Raw genomic sequence first — 22,457 nt, 5'->3', positions numbered from 1 at the left:
TTTTACAATCACAAATTAACTCTACAAAATTTATTTATCCAAAGTAAGATATTCATATTTTGCTTAATTTTTAAACATTTTAAGTAATAAATAAGTAATATTTATTAGTTTAAAATTTTAAAATATTTTGAAGTATTTTAATTCAAAAAATATAATCGTCACACAATATTTTTTATATTTAAAAAACGTAACATAATCATTTAGACTTACCTCAACTTGATAACTGTAAAATAATATGATATGATTTTAAGAAAATTTAATGCTTATCACATACATGCATATTATGTTAATTAATGTACATATAAGTATATACATTAACATTAACATAGATGTAGATTTATTTTCTATAATACGTTATTAATTAATGTACATATATATAAATAGATTAACATAGATGTAGATTCATTTCTATAATATCTTATTAATTAATGTAATTATATATAGATATATATTAACATATATATATATTGTAGCACCCGGAAAGGAGGAAAAAAAAAAAAAAAAAAAAAAAAAAAAAAAAAAAAAAAAAAAAAGGGGGGGGGCCACGTCAGCAGCCGCGTCAGCAGCCACGTCAGCAGTCCCGGCCAACCAGGGCCTGACACGTGGCAAGATCGCGTCACTCCGAAAGGAGCCACGTTGGCGATCCGCGTGGGTGCGATCCGACGGCCCAGATCAATCACGCGATCGGACGGCCCAGATTCAATCGCACGGACGGCCCAGATTAAAACAAAATGAACGGCTGTGATCAAAAGGCAAGGGGTTATAAATAGAACCCCCACACCAGACCACAAACCCTAGCCGCCAGCCGCTCGCCGGAGAAGACGAACCAGAGGCCGACCGCCGCCACCCGCCGCCGCTCGCCGCCGCACCGGGGAAATTTCCGACCGCCGATCGAGGTAAATTTCATACCCCCGACTCGTTTTTCCCCACTGATTCCTCCTATGGCCAAATCGAAACCGAAATCCCGGCCAAACGGCCGGAATACGCGGCCGAAGCCCAGCGGCGCCGCCGCGCCCCCTCTCGGTTTTTGCCTCCGACGAGGCCCTTCCCGGCCTCCGTTCGATGCAATTTTTATATCACCGTGATCACCATTCTTTTCTCTACAGGTTGACCGGAGCCGAATCACCAAAACACGAACCTCGCCGGAGAGCCGCTGCACCCGAGAGCGCCGCCACCGGTAAGCTCCGTTTTTCCGTGATTTTTTGGCCCCCCGAGGGCCCTAGGGTTGTTTTCTGACAAGGACCAATGCGAGTGTGGCCGAATTCGGCCGAAAACGGCCGAAAACAGTCAACCCGAGGTGACTCGCCGCCGCCAGCGGCGGCGCCGTCGCCGGAGCACGGCGGAGCCGCCGTGCCGGAGTTGCGATTTGGGCCGAAAGAGGCCCTGGGCCTAATTTGGATTTTTTTTGGAACACGTGCAGGTACGGTTAGTGTGTTTCAGTTTCCCGGGAAAAATTCAGGGAAAATTAGGGACGGCCTGCAGGCGCACTGTGAATCGTATTCAGATCCCGAAAACAAGTAAGGACCCCTCACCCTATTTCCTATCACGGTATTAAAGTTCAAAATGATAAAATGGTATTTCTTGAATTAACGCATGTGTGAAATTGCTTAAGGTTGCTAATGGAGCCCGAGTCTAGTGTGATTGATGATTTACTGTTATTTGGTCTGTTTTACACTGTTTTACAGCTTTAAATGCATTATGGGGTTTGATGTGTTCATTTTACAGATTTGTGTGCATACACTACGTTTTTATTAATTATGGGTTGAATGACTGAAAAAACTGATATTGTATGTTGTCTGTTGGTATGAATTACGATTTGCTTGTTTAAATGTGAATTGATGATGTTGATTGAGGAAAAGGAAAATGAAAGATTGTATAGACTGATAATTGTATTATGGGGGTCAGCCTGACTAGATATCCTGGGAGATGGTGGACGGACCGGGTCCGTAGGGAACCCTACCGGGATTGTGGTCTCACATGCCGGACGGGGTATGGAGATCTTATGGTTTTGGCGCCCATACCGGACGGGGTATGGGGACGGCCCGTTTCACCCTCATACCGGACGGGGTATTGAGGTTTATGGTTTTGGCGCCCATACCGGACGGGGTATGGGGACGGCCCGTTTCACCCTCATACCGGACGGGGTATTGAGGTTTATGGTTTTGGCGCCCATACCGGACGGGGTATGGGGACGGCCCGTTTCACCCTCATACCGGACGGGGTATTGAGGTTTATGGTTTTGGCGCCCATACCGGACGGGGTATGGGGACGGCCCGTTTCACCCTCATACCGGACGGGGTATTGAGGTTCATGGTTTTGGCGCCCATACCGGACGGGGTATGGGGACGGCCCTGGAAACTGATTATGAATGTTAAAGGTTAACGGGTAGCGGAACCCCTATGGACCCCCACGGATACTAGTAGGCTGGTAAATGAGAAAAAGGGAGATGTTGTACAATGATTGAATTACAAGAGGCGTGATAAGTGTTATGTTTTACAGCTTAGATTATTCAATGATTATGATGATGTTATTGTTTTTCTCATATTGTTTTCATAAATTCCACCAAGGTAAGTGGATGGTAAAGGTTTTCATGTTAATAAACGAGTTTATTGTAAATTGTGCTCCATTGGTCTTTTTGTGTTTTTCTACCCACCTTTACCTCCGTGACGGTGAGATATCGTGATGTTCTTGCTGGGCTAGTGTAGCTCACTCCTTATTTAACCATTTCAGATCAGGAAGACATGGTTCCCGAGCCCGTTCCGCAGGAGGACGACGAAGGGGATACCTAGAGACTCTGTAGTCATACTCATAGTCTTATTTTCGAGTTCCTCTCTTAGTTAGTTTAATCTTTTATATTTTAAGTACGTTTTTGGTTTTTCGTGTAAGGGATGTTAACTAAAATTTTGATCTCGCTTCCGCATTCGATATATTTAAATACTCATTTCTTTTTAATATTTCCGGGGTCGTTACATATATAGATATATTAATTAATGTACATTCATTTCTACAACATGTTAGAAGATTATAGAAAAAACAGACTGGAATTTGCTTTCCTATGTATTGACATATATGTTGCTTCTATGTATATATATGTATGTAACATGGACTATTGTCATATTCATATAACATATTTTTTTCTCTATCTTCATAATATTTTTTGCCTAGAAAATTTTGAAATGGCTAGAATCTCGCTACTCTCTAAATCTCTCTTTCTCACTCTCATTATTTTTGCTATTTTAGCGAAAGTCTCAAATGTAAATGTCTTTTCTCTCTTTCTCTCTTTCTATATATATATATATCTTATTGAATATTATATATTAAATTATATTTTTTTTATGTTTGATTATAATTTATATATATATGTACAGGCTGGAGGAGAAGGATCACTTCGTCCTGAACGTAAGTAAACTTATATACAAAATCAAATCATATATACGTAGATATATATATCTAAATTAATAGTTTATTCACTCATTATATATATATATGTGATTTTGTATTATCAGAATGTGGAAAGGCATGTGATTATCGATGTTCGAAGACTCATCATCGGAAAGCATGCTTGTTTTACTGCAACTATTGCTGCAAAAAATGTTTATGTGTTCCATCGGGCACTTACGGCCACAAAGAAGAATGTCCATGCTACAACAATTTGAAAACTAAAGAAGGAAAACCCAAGTGTCCTTAAGAAATATTTTATTACTGTATTTAATTATCAGTAAGCGCTATATCATATTATATATATTTATTTTTTATTTTTAATAACTATTTTATTATATTTAGTTTCTATCTTTAATTATTATTTATTAAATAGAGAGTTCATGGATAAAGATAAAAAAAAAACTTGATACTTAAAGTTGCACGTTTATTTTATATAAATTAATCAATACAAAGTACGTATTGTTATATACCTATACCATATATCATGACATCAACTTTGCATATAAATATTATTTAAAGATAAACATTTAATGAAAAATATGAAAATATTTAATATTCCATTTGAGATCTTAACTTCATATTATGCTTAAGAAAATACAAGATTAATTCTATTACTTTAATTTCGAAGTCTGATTATATACTGAAAAAGAAAAGATCATTTATATTATTTTAATACTCTCGTCATATATGAAAAGATAAAAAAAAATAAGTATACAATATCGATCTTGTACCTATACGTATAGAAATAAGATATTATTTTTATTGTTTCAATTTGATTATTATTGTTAAGCAATATATTTTTTTAATAAACATTCGTAACATTCATTAATTAGATGATAAATAGACTCTAATCATAACGTAAAAGAACACAACTTAAAAAGGATAACATATAAGAATAGATCAATTTTAAATATATAAATTATTAAAAAAGAATAGATGTATCGACCATTTAATAAAATAGTAGTTAATAGATAACATATTTTGGCTTCAATTAATGAAAATAAGATACCGAGGGCACCCTAAAAACGGTGTCGTTTTAGTCTGCTCGATATAATGGGTTGATGTTGAATGGATTGGGGTTTTCCATTTAATAAACTGCGGGCTGGACTTATGCGCAGTTATAATTACTTTAAATTTTTTTTTTTTTTATTTATGTTGTGTACATACTTTATTTTAATATTTTCTAATAATTATGAATAAATAAAAATAAACTTTTCACTTGCATGCCCAGAGATTTTGTTATGCATCAAATCTCTTAGTATTTAATTTTCTAAAATGGATTTTAAAATCTGGTATATTAGCTTAAATGTAGTTTAAACACATATATCATCTACCATTATATTTAACCTAGACTTACGAGCATACATATATCATCCTAAATCATATAATACAAGTATAACTTTCTGCCAAAACATCCTATATTCTTACGACCAATTCTATAATATTAATCATTTATTAGTACCCATTCAACTTGTATTATTTTTATAATGAACAAGTCACATAATATTGATTTAGATTAATTTTGATTATATATATATATATGTATATATATGTATATCAGGGTGGTGGGGAAGAACCACTTACCCCTCAAGGTGAGTTATTAATTAATTATATAAAATTTTCAATTATGTTGTACATATATGAAGTGTAATATTTTAGTTTCTGGTATTTTTATAAATATTTATTAATTATGATCCTTGACTATATATATGTATGTATATGTATATATATATAATTAAGAGTGTCCAAAGGCATGTGAGTGTAGATGTTCGAAGTCAAAATCATGGGAAGCATGTATGCATTGTTGCAGTCTGTGCTGCTTGAGATGCTCGAAGACAAAGATATTAATTTATAAGAATATACATGTACACACATAGAGATGTAGATGTATATATGATATGTAAGAAGTTCTTTAGAAAGAAGAATAAATATAAGTATATATTATTTACATAAATGACAACCGCAATTTATAGATAACATATATATATATATATGTATTTGATTTTTTGTTGTTTCATTCATACTCATACATATATTTATGCCCTTTTAATAATTTTAAAATATTTATTACATGTATAAGTAATTAAGAAAATATAACATTTTATTATCTTTCATATGAATCTAACTGAAATCTAAAGTTAAACTTCTAAGAATCCTGATAAAATTTATTACGAAATAGATTTATTTATTTTAAATAATTTATTAATATTTTAAATTTTACAATTGCAAATTAAATAAAAAAAATTTATTTATTCCTAACTAAAATATTCTAATACTTTACTTAATTTTTAAAATATTCTCAGTATTTTAATTAAAAAATCTAATTTAATCGTCATATAATTTTTTTTAATATTTATGAACGTAATAGAATAATTTAAAGTTAACTTAATTTGACAAATGTAAAATAATATGATATAATTTAAAGAAATTAATATTTATTACATACATGCATATTGTATTAATTAATGTACATATAAATCGATAAATTAACATAGATGTAGATTCATTTTTATAATATGTTATTAATTAGTGTACATATATATAGATACATTAACATGTATGTAGATTCATTCCAATACTATTTTATAGAAAAAACAGACTGAAATTTGCTTTCCTATCTATTGACATATATCCTGCTTCTATATATATATATATATATGTATGTAACATGGACTATTGTCATATTCATATAACATATATTTTTTTCTACCTTCATAATATTTTTTGCCTAGAAAATTTTGAAATGGCTAGAATCTCGCTACTCCCTAAATCTCTCTTTCTCACTCTCATTATTTTTGCTATTTTAGCGAAAGTCTCAAATGTAAATGTCCTCTTTCTCTCTCTCTCTCTCTAAATATATATATATATGTTATTGAATATTATATATTAAATTATATTTTTCTTTATGTTTGATTATACTTTATATATATATGTACAGGCTGGAGGAGAAGGATCGCTTCGTCCTGAACGTAAGTAAACTCATACACAAAATCAAATTATATATACAGAAATATATATCTGAATTAATAGTGACAATTAGTTTATTCACTTATTATGTATATGTGATTTTGTATAATCAGAATGCGGAAAGTCATGTGATTATCGATGTTCGGAGACTCATCATCGCAGCGCATGCGTGTTTTACTGCAACTATTGCTGCAAAAAATGCTTGTGTGTTCCATCAGGCACTTATGGCCACAAAGAAGAATGTCCCTGCTACAACAATTTGAAAACTAAAGAAGGAAAACCCAAATGTCCTTAGGAGATATTTTGTCACCTTAGTTTATTATTAATAAGTGTCCCATTATATTATATCTATAGTTGTAATATAATTTATTCTATCATTATATTCAATCACTATTTTATTATATTTAGTTCTTATCTTATATAACTATTTTATTATATAGAGGGTTCATGAATAAAAACAGAAAGAAAAAGTGTGATAATTAAAGTTATATGTCTATTTTAGATAAATTAATCAATACGAAAAATATATTGTTATATACTATGTATCAAGCCATGAGCTTTGCATATAAGTATTATAGTTAAAATTTAATAATTAATTTTTATATCATAATTTTAAAGAGAAACATTTAACGAAAAATATAGAAATAAAAAATTAATTCTACTACCTTAATTTCAATCTTGTGATTATATACTAAAAAAAATAGAAATATCATTTATGTCACTTTAATACTTTCATCATAGACTCTATGCCAATACATATAGAAATAAGATATTATTTTTATTATTTCAATCTTGTTATTATTGTTAAGTAATATATTTTTAAATAAATATTCATACATTCATCAATCAGGTGATACATAAACATTAATCGTAATATAACAAAATACAAATTACAAAATATAATATATAAGAATATAGGTTAATTTTAAATATATAAACTATTATAAAAGAATATACATATCAACCATTTAATGAAATACTTTATATTATTATTTTCTAATTATAAATAGATAAACATTTGCTTTTCTTACCATACCAAAAGATTTTGTCATGCATCAAATCAACCAAAATCTCTTAATACTTAGTTATATATAAATGAATTTTAAAATTTTATTATTAGTTTAAACGTTTGAGATACCTTAACTTATAAAAAAAAATTAGGAAGAATTTAATTGGTACATTCATCAATATATTGGATTAATCTTTATATAAGGAGAAAATAAATGAATTCAGTTTTTATTTCTTTCACAAAATGCTATGTGGTTATCTTGTTTAAGTGATCTGGGTACATTGATCAATGGAGATTTAGCATGAATCTAGATTTTTGCTTGATATATGTGTGTGTGTGTATATATATATATATATACATGCATGTGTTGTAGACAAACAAGTACATATTACTTGAAACTACTCTAACCTAATATTTTTCTACATTCTTTGATATTAGAAAAATGGCCAGACTCTCACCCCTTTCTACTGTTCTCTTTTTCACTCTCATCTTTGGCATGGCTATTCAAGTCTCACACGTAATATTCTCTCTCCCTCTCCATATATGTATATATGTGAGTTTATTGATATAAGTTTCTGTATATACTTTTACAGGCTGGTGGCGAAGGATCTCTGAAACCAGAACGTAAGTAAAATAATTCTTGATATTATTGAAAATAATTTTCAACGCTAAATAGTACCCAACAATTACTTACTTATGATCATATATATGTATATATTGTATATACAGAATGTGCAGGAGCTTGTAACTTTCGATGTTCCGCGACTCAGCATCGTAACAACTGTCTATTGTTCTGCAATTATTGTTGTGAAAAATGTCTGTGTGTCCCGTCGGGAACTTATGGCCACAAAGAAGAATGTCCATGCTACAACAATATGAAAACTCAGGAAGGCGGATCCAAGTGCCCATGAAATCTCCAACCAAATGCGAGTTTTGGAATAATCTACTTTCTTTTACTATAATTTAATAATTACATATATATATATATCTTTTTATGATAAAATATTATCCTGTAACGAGTTTTATTATAACGAATAAGAAGTTAAAAAATCGATGTCTGTTTAGTTGGGTTTGAGATAGACAAAAAAATCTTGATGTCGTCCTCTTTGCACTGAAAATAAACTGAAACAGATTTTTCTCATTGTCTTAATTGAAAAAATAAATTTTATGTATATTATCAAGACATATATACATATTCTCTCCGCATATAAAATATATAAAAATACATATATATATATATGTATATCCAAACTCTAGAATATGAGATATATATAAATGTTATATATACATATATTATAAACGTATATGAATATATATGAAAATGTATATATAAATATATCCTGGGGACCACTAAGAATTGCAGCGGTCTCCAGAATTCACAGGCCCGATCTGAAGATATTTCGTATATATATCTTTTATATATATATATAGGACTAGCTTAATAAATTAATTTTTAAAGTTCGATACTTGTCAAAATTTGATTTCTAATAATTTTTTTTTAAAGTAATCTTAAATATTTTTTATTTATTTGAAATTTTTATTTTCTTTCCCTTGTTAATAAAAAAAATTGAAATTAATCAAATTATGTTTGAATACTTTAAAAAATAATTTTTAATATTTTTTTAACTAATTAATTAAATTAATATTGTTAATTTGTTGTTACTTATTTATTAATTCAACTAGCTAAATTCATTTTTTTTTTTTTAGATATTTCTTAAAGTGTTTAAACATAACTTCTCTAATTTCAACTTTTTTCATTAAAATTTTTTAAAAAATATAAAGATTAAATTATAACAGAAAAACTAGTTTAATAATGTCTCATAAAATATCTTATATACACACACAACATATAAAATATATATTAGCAAAGCCTGAGAACTAATTCTTGATCATAAAAGTATTTAAGAAATACTTCTATGAGTAGCTAAGGAAGTTTTTTTTTTCCTTAACCGAGCCCATTTTATTGCAAGACTTTGATGGACGAACATCTTGAGATAATCTAATACTCCTAGTAATGCTTTAATTTCATATTAAAAAGATATGTTATTGTTAAATTCTACATAAGCGCTCAACTTACCATCTATTAATAATTTGAATTTAAATTTTTAAAAATCGATAGTTTGAGTCCAAAAGATTATCGGACCAATGGTGTTTAGACATGTAGTATTATAAATAGTATTTGGGCACATGTTAGTTTGGTGACTCCAACTAATATTGTAAAATATTCGAAACCTTAAAGGGAAATGAATTCGTAGAATTAAATGCATAAACGATTAATTGAGTTAAAGTTTACATTCCTTATACAAGAATTTAGAATGCCCAATAGGACTACGTCAATTTTTCTTTTAAAAGACAAACAGTAATTAAAAAAAAATGAAAAGAAGAGCGAATACCAAAGTATCATAGGACAACATTCGCTAGCACTTGAATAGAGTCCGTGTAGTGAACTACTCACAACCCTATTACTGATCGGGATCTGGATCCTTGTCATCTTGATATAAAATGATTAATGAAGTGATGAGCTATACTAACCAAATAAGAATATCATATTAATCACGAATATGAAAAACTGAAAATTGGTAAAAAAAAAAAAAGAAAAATGACTCATGGAGCCCTTATTCTATTTAAATACTTTTAAACTTGAAGATGTTTGTTTGATACTTACTGTAACGAGTTTTTTAAAAACAATCTATGAAGACCTATATCCATACCACTCTTTATTTTCATGCATAAGAAAATAAGAGATAATAATTTTTCCTTCTTACCTACTTACTAATACCCATTGGGAGTCCATAAGGATGTCCCTCCTACTCGTGAATCCAATATCCAATTTTATAATTAACCAGTCGTCCATATACCCCGTCCGGTAATGGACACCAAATATTCTATCACTTCGATACCCCGTCCGGTATGAGGATGAACCATGTCTCTCAAACCTTTCTAGTAAAGGACTTCCCAGCCCCGTTCGACTGAGATAACGTTCACGGTAGGGTTCTCTATATACCGGATCCGTACGCCCTTTTCCTAGGTACCTAGTAAGTTTTTCACATGCATATTTCTATCAATAATATCTCATATTACATTTATAAATCAATTAAACTACATTCATGCTGATAGTATATAACCAAAGTAACAAGACAAATCGATAAGACCATTAAAACTATAAATTAAGAACATGTACTATATGAAAATCAAACAAATATGACAGTACAAAAAAATAAATAAGAAATCAAGACAATTGTGAACTACTAGTTCCAGCTCCACTAGTAACTTGTAATTATTTTTAGAGTCTTTTAATTTTTCATAAAAATATGAAATTATACATCGTTAAATATCAATTTACCATAACAGAGAATAGAGTGAAGGGTCCTTACCCAGATCGGTGTTTCGAGACGTTGTGTTATCTACTATGCTTCCTAACGGATACCGGGTTCCCTAAATTTTTTTTGTGAAATTCAAAACACTCGTCACGTACCTAAAAATACCCATAAAATCTAAAATCGGTGTTCAAAACTCTTTATGGCCAAATTTGGGGTTCTGGCACGGTGGTGTCGCCGTGCTCTGACGCCCACAGTAGCGGTCCACCTCAGTCAGGCTGGTTTTGGCTGGCTTTACAAGTATCTTTGTGGAAAAATAGGTTAGAGGGTTTCAACTCACTGAAAAATTACAAAACACCGAACCTACCAACGAGGGGCCACCAGGTGCGGCGGCTCCATTGGTCCTCCTTCGCGGCTGGGGTTCCTTCTTCGGCTAACCTACACAAAAAATCACGGTAAATACAATGATAAAAAAATCACCTGAAACGAGAATCAGGAAGATGCTCATCAGATGAATTTTAGAGTTTCGGCTAGGGTGGCTCCACTAAGCTTTGCCGGCAGTTTTCGGTTCACCTGCCATCTCTTTTACCCGATTTTACCACAGAGGTACTCGAAATTGAATTTCGAATAGGTAGGGAGAATTTTTACTTTTTTTCGAAATTGATGGTGGCTTCGGTATGGCGGTGCTCGGTGGTCGAACTCCTTCTCCGGTGCCTAGTTCTTCTTCTTCGGTGGGAATTTGTGGCTAGGTTTTGGGTTCCCATGTGACGTGTAGTATTTATACCTATCTTGCATCTATCTGGACCGTTCCTCGCGATTGATCTCGATCATTCAATTGCGCCTAGGGGAGAAACGAATCTGGACAGTCCACGCGCACGGGATCAATCCTGGGTTATCCGATCATGGGGTACACGAATCGCCTGCGTGGCGCCGACGTCAGTGTGCTTTACAACGCGACATTTTTTGGTTTGTCGGGGCAGCTGACTGGGTGGTCTTACGTGATTGAATTTTTCTAATTTTTCTTTTTAAAACACCATCCGAATTCAAATTTTCACTTTTTTTTCCAAAATTGGTTTTAATTACATCAATACCTATTTTTTTAATAATTTAATAAAATTAAATAAAAATTAATTATTAAAAATTGATCCCGAGCCAAATTTCGGGCCCGGGTATTACAACTCTTCCCCCCCTCCCCTCCCCCAAGAAGAAATTTGGTCCTTCAAATTTGTTACTTTCTCACTTAGTCAAAAAGTTGTGCATACTAGCTCTGACGTCCGATTCTACCTTCCATGTGACCTCTTTCTGTGTGTGATTCTGCCATAGGACCTTGACGAATAAAATTTTTCTGTTGCGGAATACTCTACTTGTTCTGTCTATAATGCCCACTAATACCTCCTCATAAGATAGATCCTCTTAGAGTGAAGGGAGCTTGTGGGACAAGATGTGTGAGGAATCAGAGTTGTACGTGCGTAACATACAGACATGAAATACATTATGAACTCTAAATAGCTCTAGAGGTAGTGTCAATCGGTAGACGGTCGTACTAATTCTGTTTAAGATATCAAATAGCTCAAGGAAACAGGAATTTAATTTTTTCCTCTTGCCAAAATTACTGGTATATATGCATAAATATATATGCAAAATAAATATATATGTATATATATAAAGATTAGAAATATATATATATATATATATATATATGAATATTAAAAATATTTATATGCAGAAGATTAAATAATATATATATATGTATATATACATGCAGCAATTTAGAATTATATATGTATATTGTATATATAGATATATATATATATATGTATATATATGAAGCAGAAAACAAAAAAAGGAAAAGCAACCGGTGACTGCCGTTGCATGAAGAAGAAAGTCCGGCAATCACGCGACACTGGAAAAATCTAGCCGTTACTGTAGCATTTCAAAAGCCCCTTCGGGCTTGAGGAAGAACAAGGAGGAAAGAAAAAAAATTAAGTTATGGGTTTTATTTTTGTGTTTTAAATTTTTAAGTTACGTGGGTTGGTCCACAAGAATGAAAAAAAAAATGAAGAAAAGAAGGAAAGGGGAGAAGCCCATTCAGCTGGGCCAACCCGGTCCAGGAGCAGCCAGGTGTTGACCCGACCCAGTCAATTAGTTGACCGGTCAACGGTCAACATTGACTTTGACAAAAAAAAGTTTTTTTTTTAAAGAAGTATTTTTAATTATTTTGTGGTTAATTTTCTTCCTAATTTAATTTAAATTTGATTTTAATTTTAAATTTTAATATTAGTATGTGCATATACATGTTAAAATAAATTAATTTTGCCCAATATATCACCAAAATAACATCTCTTGTGGATGATTTATTTATTTTAAAATGTAAACAATTATATTAGTATAATTTATGTGAATGTTAATTGGTCCAAATAGAGGTTAATATTTAAAATTATTGCATTCTATTTTTATGGTGCTGAATACATGATAGTTATTCAGTATAACATTTGAACTTTAAATCAGTCCAAATGAATGTTTTATTATTTGATGTGTTATTAATATCTGTATTTAATTATTATTACAAGGAACCACTTATAAGTTTATATTTTATTTAAAAATAGAGTATTAACGGATGCTCGGTATTTTGATATGGGAATATACTTTTATTTAAAATTCATTATTAAATTTTATTATTTATAGTTTTATATGAGTATTAATTAATTTATTTTTGTATATTCTCTGTTCAGCTTCCTTTTCTACTTGAAGCATCACAGTGAATGTTAATTCTATCTCAATTTTGAACGACACAAACTTCAAGTAATGAAATAATAATGTTCGATTTGTTATTTGAGTTATGGATCTAGATTGGGCTTTACGAGTTAACCAACCTAATCCGATTACTCCTGACAGTACCCATGAGGAAAAGAAAGAATTTGAAAAATGAGATCAGTCAAACCATATGAGTATATTCGTTATGGAATATGTCATTCCAGAAGAATTTTAGGGCATTATGTCCGATGAGACCACAAGAGCTAGAGATTTTTTTTTATTCTCTAAAACAACGTTTCGTCAGAAGTGATAAGGCCGAGACATGTATACTTATGTCGACTCTCGTTTTTGTGAGGTATAAAGGAAATAGAAATATCAGAGAGCACATAATGGAGATGTGACATATGCATGCAAAACTCAAGACATTTAGAGTAGAATTATCAAAAGAAGTACTTGTATACTTTGTTTTGATTTCTTTTCCACCACAGTTCCATCATTTTAAGGTAACATACAATTGTAAGAAATAATTATAGAATCAGAATGAGCTCATTTCACATTATGTTCAAGAGAATGAAAGGCTCAAGTATGAAAAGACAGAGAGTGCTCATTTCGCAGTGATCTCAAAGGATAAGAAGAATAAGAAAAAGAAAACAAGTAAATCTATTACGGTGAAGCAATTGAAGGTTCAGACCGAAAATGTTTGTTTCTTTTGTAAAGCTCTATGATACCAGAAGAAGCAATGCACTAACTATAATGTGTGACGCGCAAAGAAATATATGTTTATTAATTTTGTTTGTTCTGAGGTTAATTTAACTTTTGTACCTACACACACCTGGTGGATAAATTTTGATACCACAACTCACATCAGTGTGTCTATGCAGGATTGCCTCCATTGTCTTACAAGTCAAGTGATGATACCATATTTATTTATATGGGCGATGACAAACTAGTCGAGGTGCAAATAATTGGCAAGTTTAAATTGTTGTTAAGTATTGAATTTTATTTGGATTTAAAAGAGACTTTTATTATACTCTCATTTAGACAGAATGTGATTTCTGTTTCTGTATTAGACAAATTTGGTTATTCATATTTATTTGAAAATGAAAAATTTAGTCTTTTTCTTAATTCAAATATGGTTAGTTCTGGTTCTTTATCAGCGCATGATAATCTTCATTTGCTTGATACAATTGCTTCGAATAATGAATTCTTGCATGTTAGTGCAAGAGGTGTAAAGAGAAAATTAACCCAGGAGAATTCTATTTCATTATGGCATAAGAGATTAGGTCACATCTTCCAAAAGAGAATTGAGAGACTTGTGTCAAATGAAATTCTAAATCCCCTAAATTTTTCAGATTTTGACATATGAGTCCATTGTATTAAGAGAAAACAGAAAAACATTAAGAGATTAGGTGCCAACAGGATTATAGACTTATTAGAACTCATTTATACAGATATTTGTGGATTGTTCCATACAACTTATAGAAATTGTCAACAATATTTCATAACGTTCATAGATAATTATTCTAGATATGACTACTTATATATCATTCATGAGAAGTTCAGTCCCTGAATGTGTTCAAGAGTTTTAAAGTAGAAGTTGAGAACTAACTCAACAAAAGGATTAAGGCTATTAAATATGACTGTGGTGATGAATACTATGGTAGATCTGATAGATCAGGTGAACAATGTCCATTGTTGTTTGCTCGATTTCTAGAGAAATGTGGTATCGTCCCACAGCACACCATGTCAGGTTCTCCTAGCATGAATGATGTTGCTGAAAGACAAAACAGAACACTTAAGGATATGATGAGGAATATAATTAATCATTCTACCTTACCTAAATCACTTTGGGAAGAAGCATTAAAGACCATAACATATTTATTCAATAAATTTCCAACTAAAGCAACGACAAAGACCCCTTATGAGCTTTAAATGGGCAAAAAACCTAGTTTGAGATATTTGCACATTTGAGGATGTCCAACTAAGCTAGACCTTATAGGCCACAGGAAAACAAATTGAACTCCAGAAAAGTTAGTTATTATTTTGTTGGTTATTTTTAGCAATCTAAGGGTTATAAGTTTTATGATTCCACTACTAAGATAATTTTTTAGACGAAAAATGCTCAGTTCTTTAAGGATGTTGAGTTTGCAATGAGATAAAGAGTTCGAGACCTTATCTTTAAAGAGAAATGGATTGATCTATTCATATCCTCTTAGTTGTTTTTGCCAATGATTAGGATCAAGTTCTTATACGTAGCATTGTTCAAAAAGAAACTCCATATCAAGACAATGTTATAGTATCTTTCGTTCCTGTTCAGGAACCTGTTCCTAAAGCACAAACTTCACACCCTCAAGATCTTATGGCATTTAGGAGATCCACTAGAGAGAGAAAAAGTATAATTTCATATGATTATATTGTATATCTCTAAGAACATGAATTTAACATTAGTATTGTGGAAGATGATCCTATCAACTTCTGTCAAGTCATGGAAAGTTCTTAACTCTCAAAAATGGATTGATGCCATGAATGAAGAGATAAAGTCCATGAAGGATAATAATGTTTGAGATCTTGTCCTATTGGCTAAGGTTGTAAAACTCATTAGTTGTAAATGGATATTTAAGACCAAGAGGGATTCGAAAGATAATATGGAGAGGTACCCGTCTTGTTGCTAAGGGTTTTACACAGAAAGAATGCATCAATTATAAAGAGACTTTTTCTCTGGTTTCGTTAAAAGACTCTTTCAAGATCATAATGGCTTTACTGACATATTTTGATCTTAAGTTACATCAGATGGATGTTAAGACAGTGTTTCTCAATGGTGACATTGATGAGACGATTTATATGGTGCAACTAGAAAATTTTCTATTATGAGATGTACAACAAATGGTTTGCAAACTCAAAAAACTCATTTATGGACTTAAGTAGGCTTCACATCAATGGTATAATGGTATCACAAATTTCATCAAGTTGTCATCTCATTTGATTTTAGATGAATTTAGTGAAAGAATGTGTATACTACAAGTTCAGTGAGAGTAAATATATTTTTCTAGTTTTATATGTCGATGACATATTGTTTGCTAGTAGTGATATAAGTTTATTGCATAAAACCAAGAGATTTCTGATAAAGAAATTTGAGATGAAAGATATTAGGGATGTCCTTTTTGTATTAGGGATTCAGATATACTGGGATCACTCTCGAGGTATTCTTGAATTATCACAAAATAGTTATATAAAAAAGGTTTTTAAAAGGTTTAACATACAAGATTATAAATTAGGTGACTCTCCTATGTCTAAAGGATACAAATTTACTCTAAGTCAATACCTCAAGAATGACCTAGACACTACGGAGATGCAAAAGATTTCTTATGCTTCCGCTCTAGGGAGTCTTACGTATGCACAAGTTTGTACGTGTTCGAATATTGTGTACATTATTGGGATGTTAGGTAGATATTTAAGCAATCCATGAACGGATCATTGGAAAGCAGTTAAATGTGTCATGCGTATCTATAGAAAATAAAAAGTTATATACTCACATATAGAAGGTCATATCAGTTGGAGATCATTAGTTATTCTGATTTTGATTTCGCTGGATGTCAAGACAATAAAAAATCTACATCAAGCTATATTTACTTGCTTGCAAGGGAAGCTATTTCCTGGAATAGTGCTAAGTAAACACTTGTAGCCTCTTCAACAGCAGAGGTTGTAGCTTGTTATGAAGCATCCAATCATGGAATATGGCTGCAAAATGTTATCACTGGACTGCCTATTGTTGATGGCATAGAAAGACCATTAAAGTTATTTTATGATAATAAATTTATAATTACGTATTCCAACAACAACAGGAGCTCGACGAAGGTAAAACATATAGATATCAAGTTCCTCATTGTTAAAGAAAGAGTTCAAAGTAAGTAGATATCGATAGAGCATATTAGAACAAACTCTATGATTCCGAATTCGCTAGCAAAGGATTTACCACCTAAGATCTTTCATGAGCACATTGCTTATATAGGTGTTATATCATTAGATGATGTATAGGTTCAGTGGGAGTCTTGTACCATAATTGCATTTATTTTATAAGATATATCATAAACTTTGTACTTTGGTTTTGGTTTATATATATATATGGTTTCGTTCCAGTTTTTGTGTTTTGATTTTTTTTATATATATTATATTTGACGATTGATCTCACTAAAGTTAAGGCAGTATCAATTGGAAATATGCATGTTTAGATCACATAGCATGTAATTTCTATGATGCACATCCATGCTTGATTCATGTCGTTCAATTATACTGATATACGTTACCATTGATAAGTTAAGCTACGTTAGCTGTAGCAAAGGCCGCTTTGATCTTATATCATTATGATCGATGGATGGGATTGTTTGGCGATGCGTTCAGGTATTGATACCATAGTTCTGAATACTCATACAGTTATTTAACGCCTAGTTAAAGTGTCACATAAAGAGCAAGTGAGAGATTGTTGGATTTTTCTGATATGTGGGCTTAATGTGAGCCTTTATATGCGTATTAAATTATCAATTTAATGGGCTCGTTTAAAAGTGATCAAATACGGTTAAACAGTATTAAACTTTAATGCATCAGATTTAAGTATGAATTTATAATGTGCAGATACTATTTTTGTAATATTCTCATTTTTTGATGAGCAAAATAAAAAATGTAAAAATTTGTTAATATAAAAGGCGTTTATGACCCCCGAATCACTAGATCACCATTTTATTTTTCTGAAATTCTGTCACTAGAAAAAAACTAATTTTTAGGCATCGTGTTGATTCGAAAGATTTTACAAGTGGATGCGAACAATTCTTCTACGATGGATTCAAGTACGCTTTTGCTTACATTTTTCATTAATTCAGTACGAGATTGTGTGTTTAGTTTTTACAGATCTACGGGCTTAAAAAGTATTTTTATTCTAACATACAATTCATACTAAAGATTTATGAAAAATTGAATAAAAAATGAAAAGAAAAAAACTTAGTGGAAAATAGTTATAATATTCATAAAAAACATAGATTATAAATATTAGACTTCATAATTAAGAGGTTAAATACAAAAGTATAAAGTATTGATTAAAGAATATACATGTCCGCGACTTCCCTATCATGCACACCGCTATATATATATAAAATATTAGTTTATATTTTATATATGAGTATATTTATGTTTTTAAATTATATTTTGCATTGAATAACACTTAAAATTTTTAATCAAGTTTTAATTATTTATTTAAATATTTATAAGATTTTTCACAATTAAAAATAGATAAATATGGTAATTAGCATTTAAAAAATATTACCCAAAAAGTTAAAGGGTAACAGCCCGAACTCCAATCCAAAGTTATGACCATATGCACACCATATCATGATAAAATAATCTATAAAAATACTTACGCAATAAATTTTAAAATAATAAAAAGTACATCCCTTATATACTTAACTCGAAATATCCAATATTCATGAAATATGTATAAACTTTAAAATAAATTCTCACAAGAAAGGAAATAATTAATATTAAGTACTGTTCAAATTAAAATAAAAATTAAATGATCTCCTAGCAAGTCTTTCACTGTTTAAGAGATAGGTTCTGAATATCCTGATTTGGAATAATGAATAATAAATAGGGTGAGCTTAATATACTCCATAAGCATGTAAGTACTAACAAATAATATGATAATTTGTCCAAGTTAGTAGAAAACATAAAACTACCGATGGAGATGGTTCAAAATACTTTTCTCTTTAATTCAGAAAACATGTGATATGTATACCTTAATTTATTAACCAAACCTTATAAATTAGTTTATTCAATAAACATTCAGAATTGATTATTTCAGTATCATAACTTAAGGTATAAACAGTTTAATAAATATAATAATTTTAGTATTCAGTATCACAATTTAGATAATAAGTAGTGCAATAGTTATTAATTCAGTATTTCAGTATCATAAACGTTACATATGACTTCTTAATTATTCTTATCAGTTTATATCCTCTTAAAATAGTTTCACCGCATGATGTCATTTTTACCAGTATCAACGAGAGCAATAACGATCTCCTCTACCACGTGAATGCGTTACAATTCAGTTTACAATTTACAATTTGCAGTACACAGTATACTGTTCACAATTCTTATCATTTCGTCATGTCTGGCTAAAGTTGTATCCACGGGTAGGGTTCACCACAGTCACACGCCAAAAGGTTACACACACACCCACCTCTCAGTTATACTGGTTAAAGGGTTCCCAAATCTTTTAATGTCTATTTATGTATTTTATTCACTAATAAATTTCTTAATTTTTATTATTTAATATATTCTATACCTATAACACACATACTGTAACTATTCATCACCTTAAACTCTTTTATATATCTTTAATATACTCCCAATTGCATAACAACTGATACACATACGAATTCAGTTACCAAAATATAGCAAAATAATCTATCAACAATTTCAGTAGTAAACATAAATAAGAACACAACAATCAATAATAAAATCACATTGGAATCATACGCCTAACTATCAATTCTTAAATGTCATAGTTTTAATATCTTAAAAAGATAAAATTATACTTGTAAGCGCTTACACACTTACCTAATTTTCGTCTAAATCTCGTTCGTGAAATTATCTCCGATATACAAGCTTAACCTGTTACAGTGATATCCGTACTGGGTTAATAATAACTTGCTTATTCCCTAATTTCAAACACCCGTATCTAGATATATTCATAATTCTAAACTAAATAAATAATTTATCAAAATTAAAGAGGATTAATTAACCCTAAATCTAAAATGGTAAACCATTAGAGTTTTTGAATTCACCTATTCGAACCGGGTTCCTAGGACTCACTGCGTGTAACCATTAGAATTCCACGCGCCTCCACACACGCCGCCATTGAACCGCCACGTGCCGCTGCCGCTCGCCACCATAGATTGATCGAAATTCATTGCAAAGCACTTTGCTCCCTCAGATCCGGCACAAATTTGGTGGAATCGCGCTAGAGGGAGCGGTGGAATAACAAAGCGTGCATCGGGCTACGAAATCATCTTTTTCTCCTGCGCGCATCACTGGTTTCTCCTCCTCCTTTTCCTTCTTCTTCTCCTCTTTTGACTGCTGATTGGTGGTAACAGTCGCCCCTCTCTTTCTACTTTCCTCTCTCTCTATCTCTCTCTCTCTCTTCCTACATCGATCTCCTTCCCTCCCTTCGTGTTTTATAGAGAGGAGCTAGAGGAGTCCTACGTGGACCCTCTTTCTCAGTGTGCAGGTCTCCTCTTCGTCCTTTTCGGCCAATGGCAGAGGCATACACGCCTCTATCTCTTCATCTTTCCCGACCAAAGACAAACATGCCTCTGGTTTCTTTTTTTCTAACCTAAAATGGCACCGTTTTGGGGTTTTCAAAAACGACATCATTTTGGTCTACGACAATCTCTCCCTTTAGAAAAATTTGGTCCTCCAAATTTATTTTATTAATATAAAATATCCTTACATAAAGTTAATATAAATTAAAAAACATTAAATAGATGGGGATAGTTATATCAAAATTCCATTTCTAGCTCCCAAGTGGCTTCATCTTGAGTGTGGTTCGCCACAAGATCTTGACTAGGGAATCTCTTTGTTCTGAAGCACCTTCTTTTTCTGGCCAAGATAGTGGCAAGAACTTTTTCATAGGATATATCATTTTGAATTGAAAGAGACCTGTAAGATATCACATGAGATGGATCAAGACTGTACTTCCATATCATTGATACATGGAATACGTCGTGAACTCGAGATAGCTCTGGAAGCAATTCTAGTTGGTAAACGGTTGCTCCAATTCTCTCTAATACCTTAAATGGACTAATAAATCAAGGGTTTAGCTTTCCCTTCATCCCGAATCTACTAATGCCTTTGAGAGGCGTGATCTTTAGAAAAACATGATCACGTACCTTGAATTCTAAGTCCCTTCTTCGGTTATCCACATACTCTAGGCTACCTTAGTGTTCTTCCTGATCCTAACAATCTTTATAGTGGTTTCATTTACTAACTCTTGGCCAATTAACTTCTTTTTCCTAACTTCTTCCCAACAGATTGGTGACCTATAGGGTTGACCATACAATGTTTCGTAGGGAGCCATACCAATGCTTGCCTGGTAACTGTTGTTATAAGTAAATTTTATTAGTGAAAAATGACCATCCCAAGATCCACTAAAATCTAAAACACATGTTCGTAGCATATCCTCCAATGTACGAATGGTTCTCTCCAATTGTCCATCTGTATGAGGATGAAAAGAAGTGTTGAAGGATAGTTGGGTGCCCATGGCTTGCTGAAAGCTTGTCCAAAACCTAGAGGTAAATCTAGGATCTTTATGAAATATCATTGAAACCGGAATCCCATGTAGTCTTACAATCTCGTGGATATAAGTTCTAACTAACTTATCCAAAGAGTCTGTCATCTTCACTGGCTGAAAGCGGAAGAACTTGGTTAACCTATCCACAATCCCCCAAATAGCATCATGGCTTGCTCGGGTCCTAAACAATCCAATCACGAAGTCCATGGTGATGTGTTTCCATTTTCACTCAGGAATTAGTAAAGGTTGGAGGGGTCTACGAAGATGCTATTGTTCTGTTTTCACTTGCTGACAATTTTAGAAACATAGTCAACGATATCTCTTTTCATACCATTCCACGAAAATTGAGGTCTCAAATTCTGATACATTTTAGTACTACCCGGAGGCATGACGAATTTAGAGCAATGAGCCTCAGTCAAAATGTATTTCTTTAATTCATCGTTATTGGGAACACACACCTATCATTAAATCTAAATAACCCATCATCCAATACTCTGAACTCGGGCTTCAAACCTTGTTATGTGTCTTTCCTAATGACCAATAATGTAAAGTTAGTCAGCTGAGCATCTCTGATTTATTGTAGTATTGCAAGACAGACATTTAAAATGGCCAAATAAACACCTTTAGC

The 22,457-nt window shown here is 31.8% G+C and overlaps 1 protein-coding gene across 1 annotated transcript; it reads left to right on the top strand.

Annotated features, from left to right (window-relative positions):
* The first annotated feature begins 486 nt into the window (after positions 1-486).
* Positions 487-3,688, top strand: LOC148266648 (gibberellin-regulated protein 12-like). The gene is made up of 3 exons (XM_088215406.1): positions 487-1,595; positions 3,369-3,399; positions 3,507-3,688. The coding sequence occupies exons 1-3, from the start codon at positions 1,572-1,574 to the stop codon at positions 3,686-3,688; spliced, it is 237 nt and encodes a 78-aa protein (XP_088071532.1). The 5' UTR covers positions 487-1,571.
* Positions 3,689-22,457: the final 18,769 nt, after the last annotated feature.

The sequence above is a fragment of the Carica papaya genome, chromosome 3 (assembly GCF_054855325.1).
Source record: "Carica papaya isolate Zhongbai chromosome 3, ASM5485532v1, whole genome shotgun sequence".
NCBI classification, from domain to species: Eukaryota; Viridiplantae; Streptophyta; class Magnoliopsida; order Brassicales; family Caricaceae; genus Carica; species Carica papaya.
Note: the sequence above shows the minus strand (reverse complement) of the source record. Positions and strands in the feature narration are given on the sequence as shown.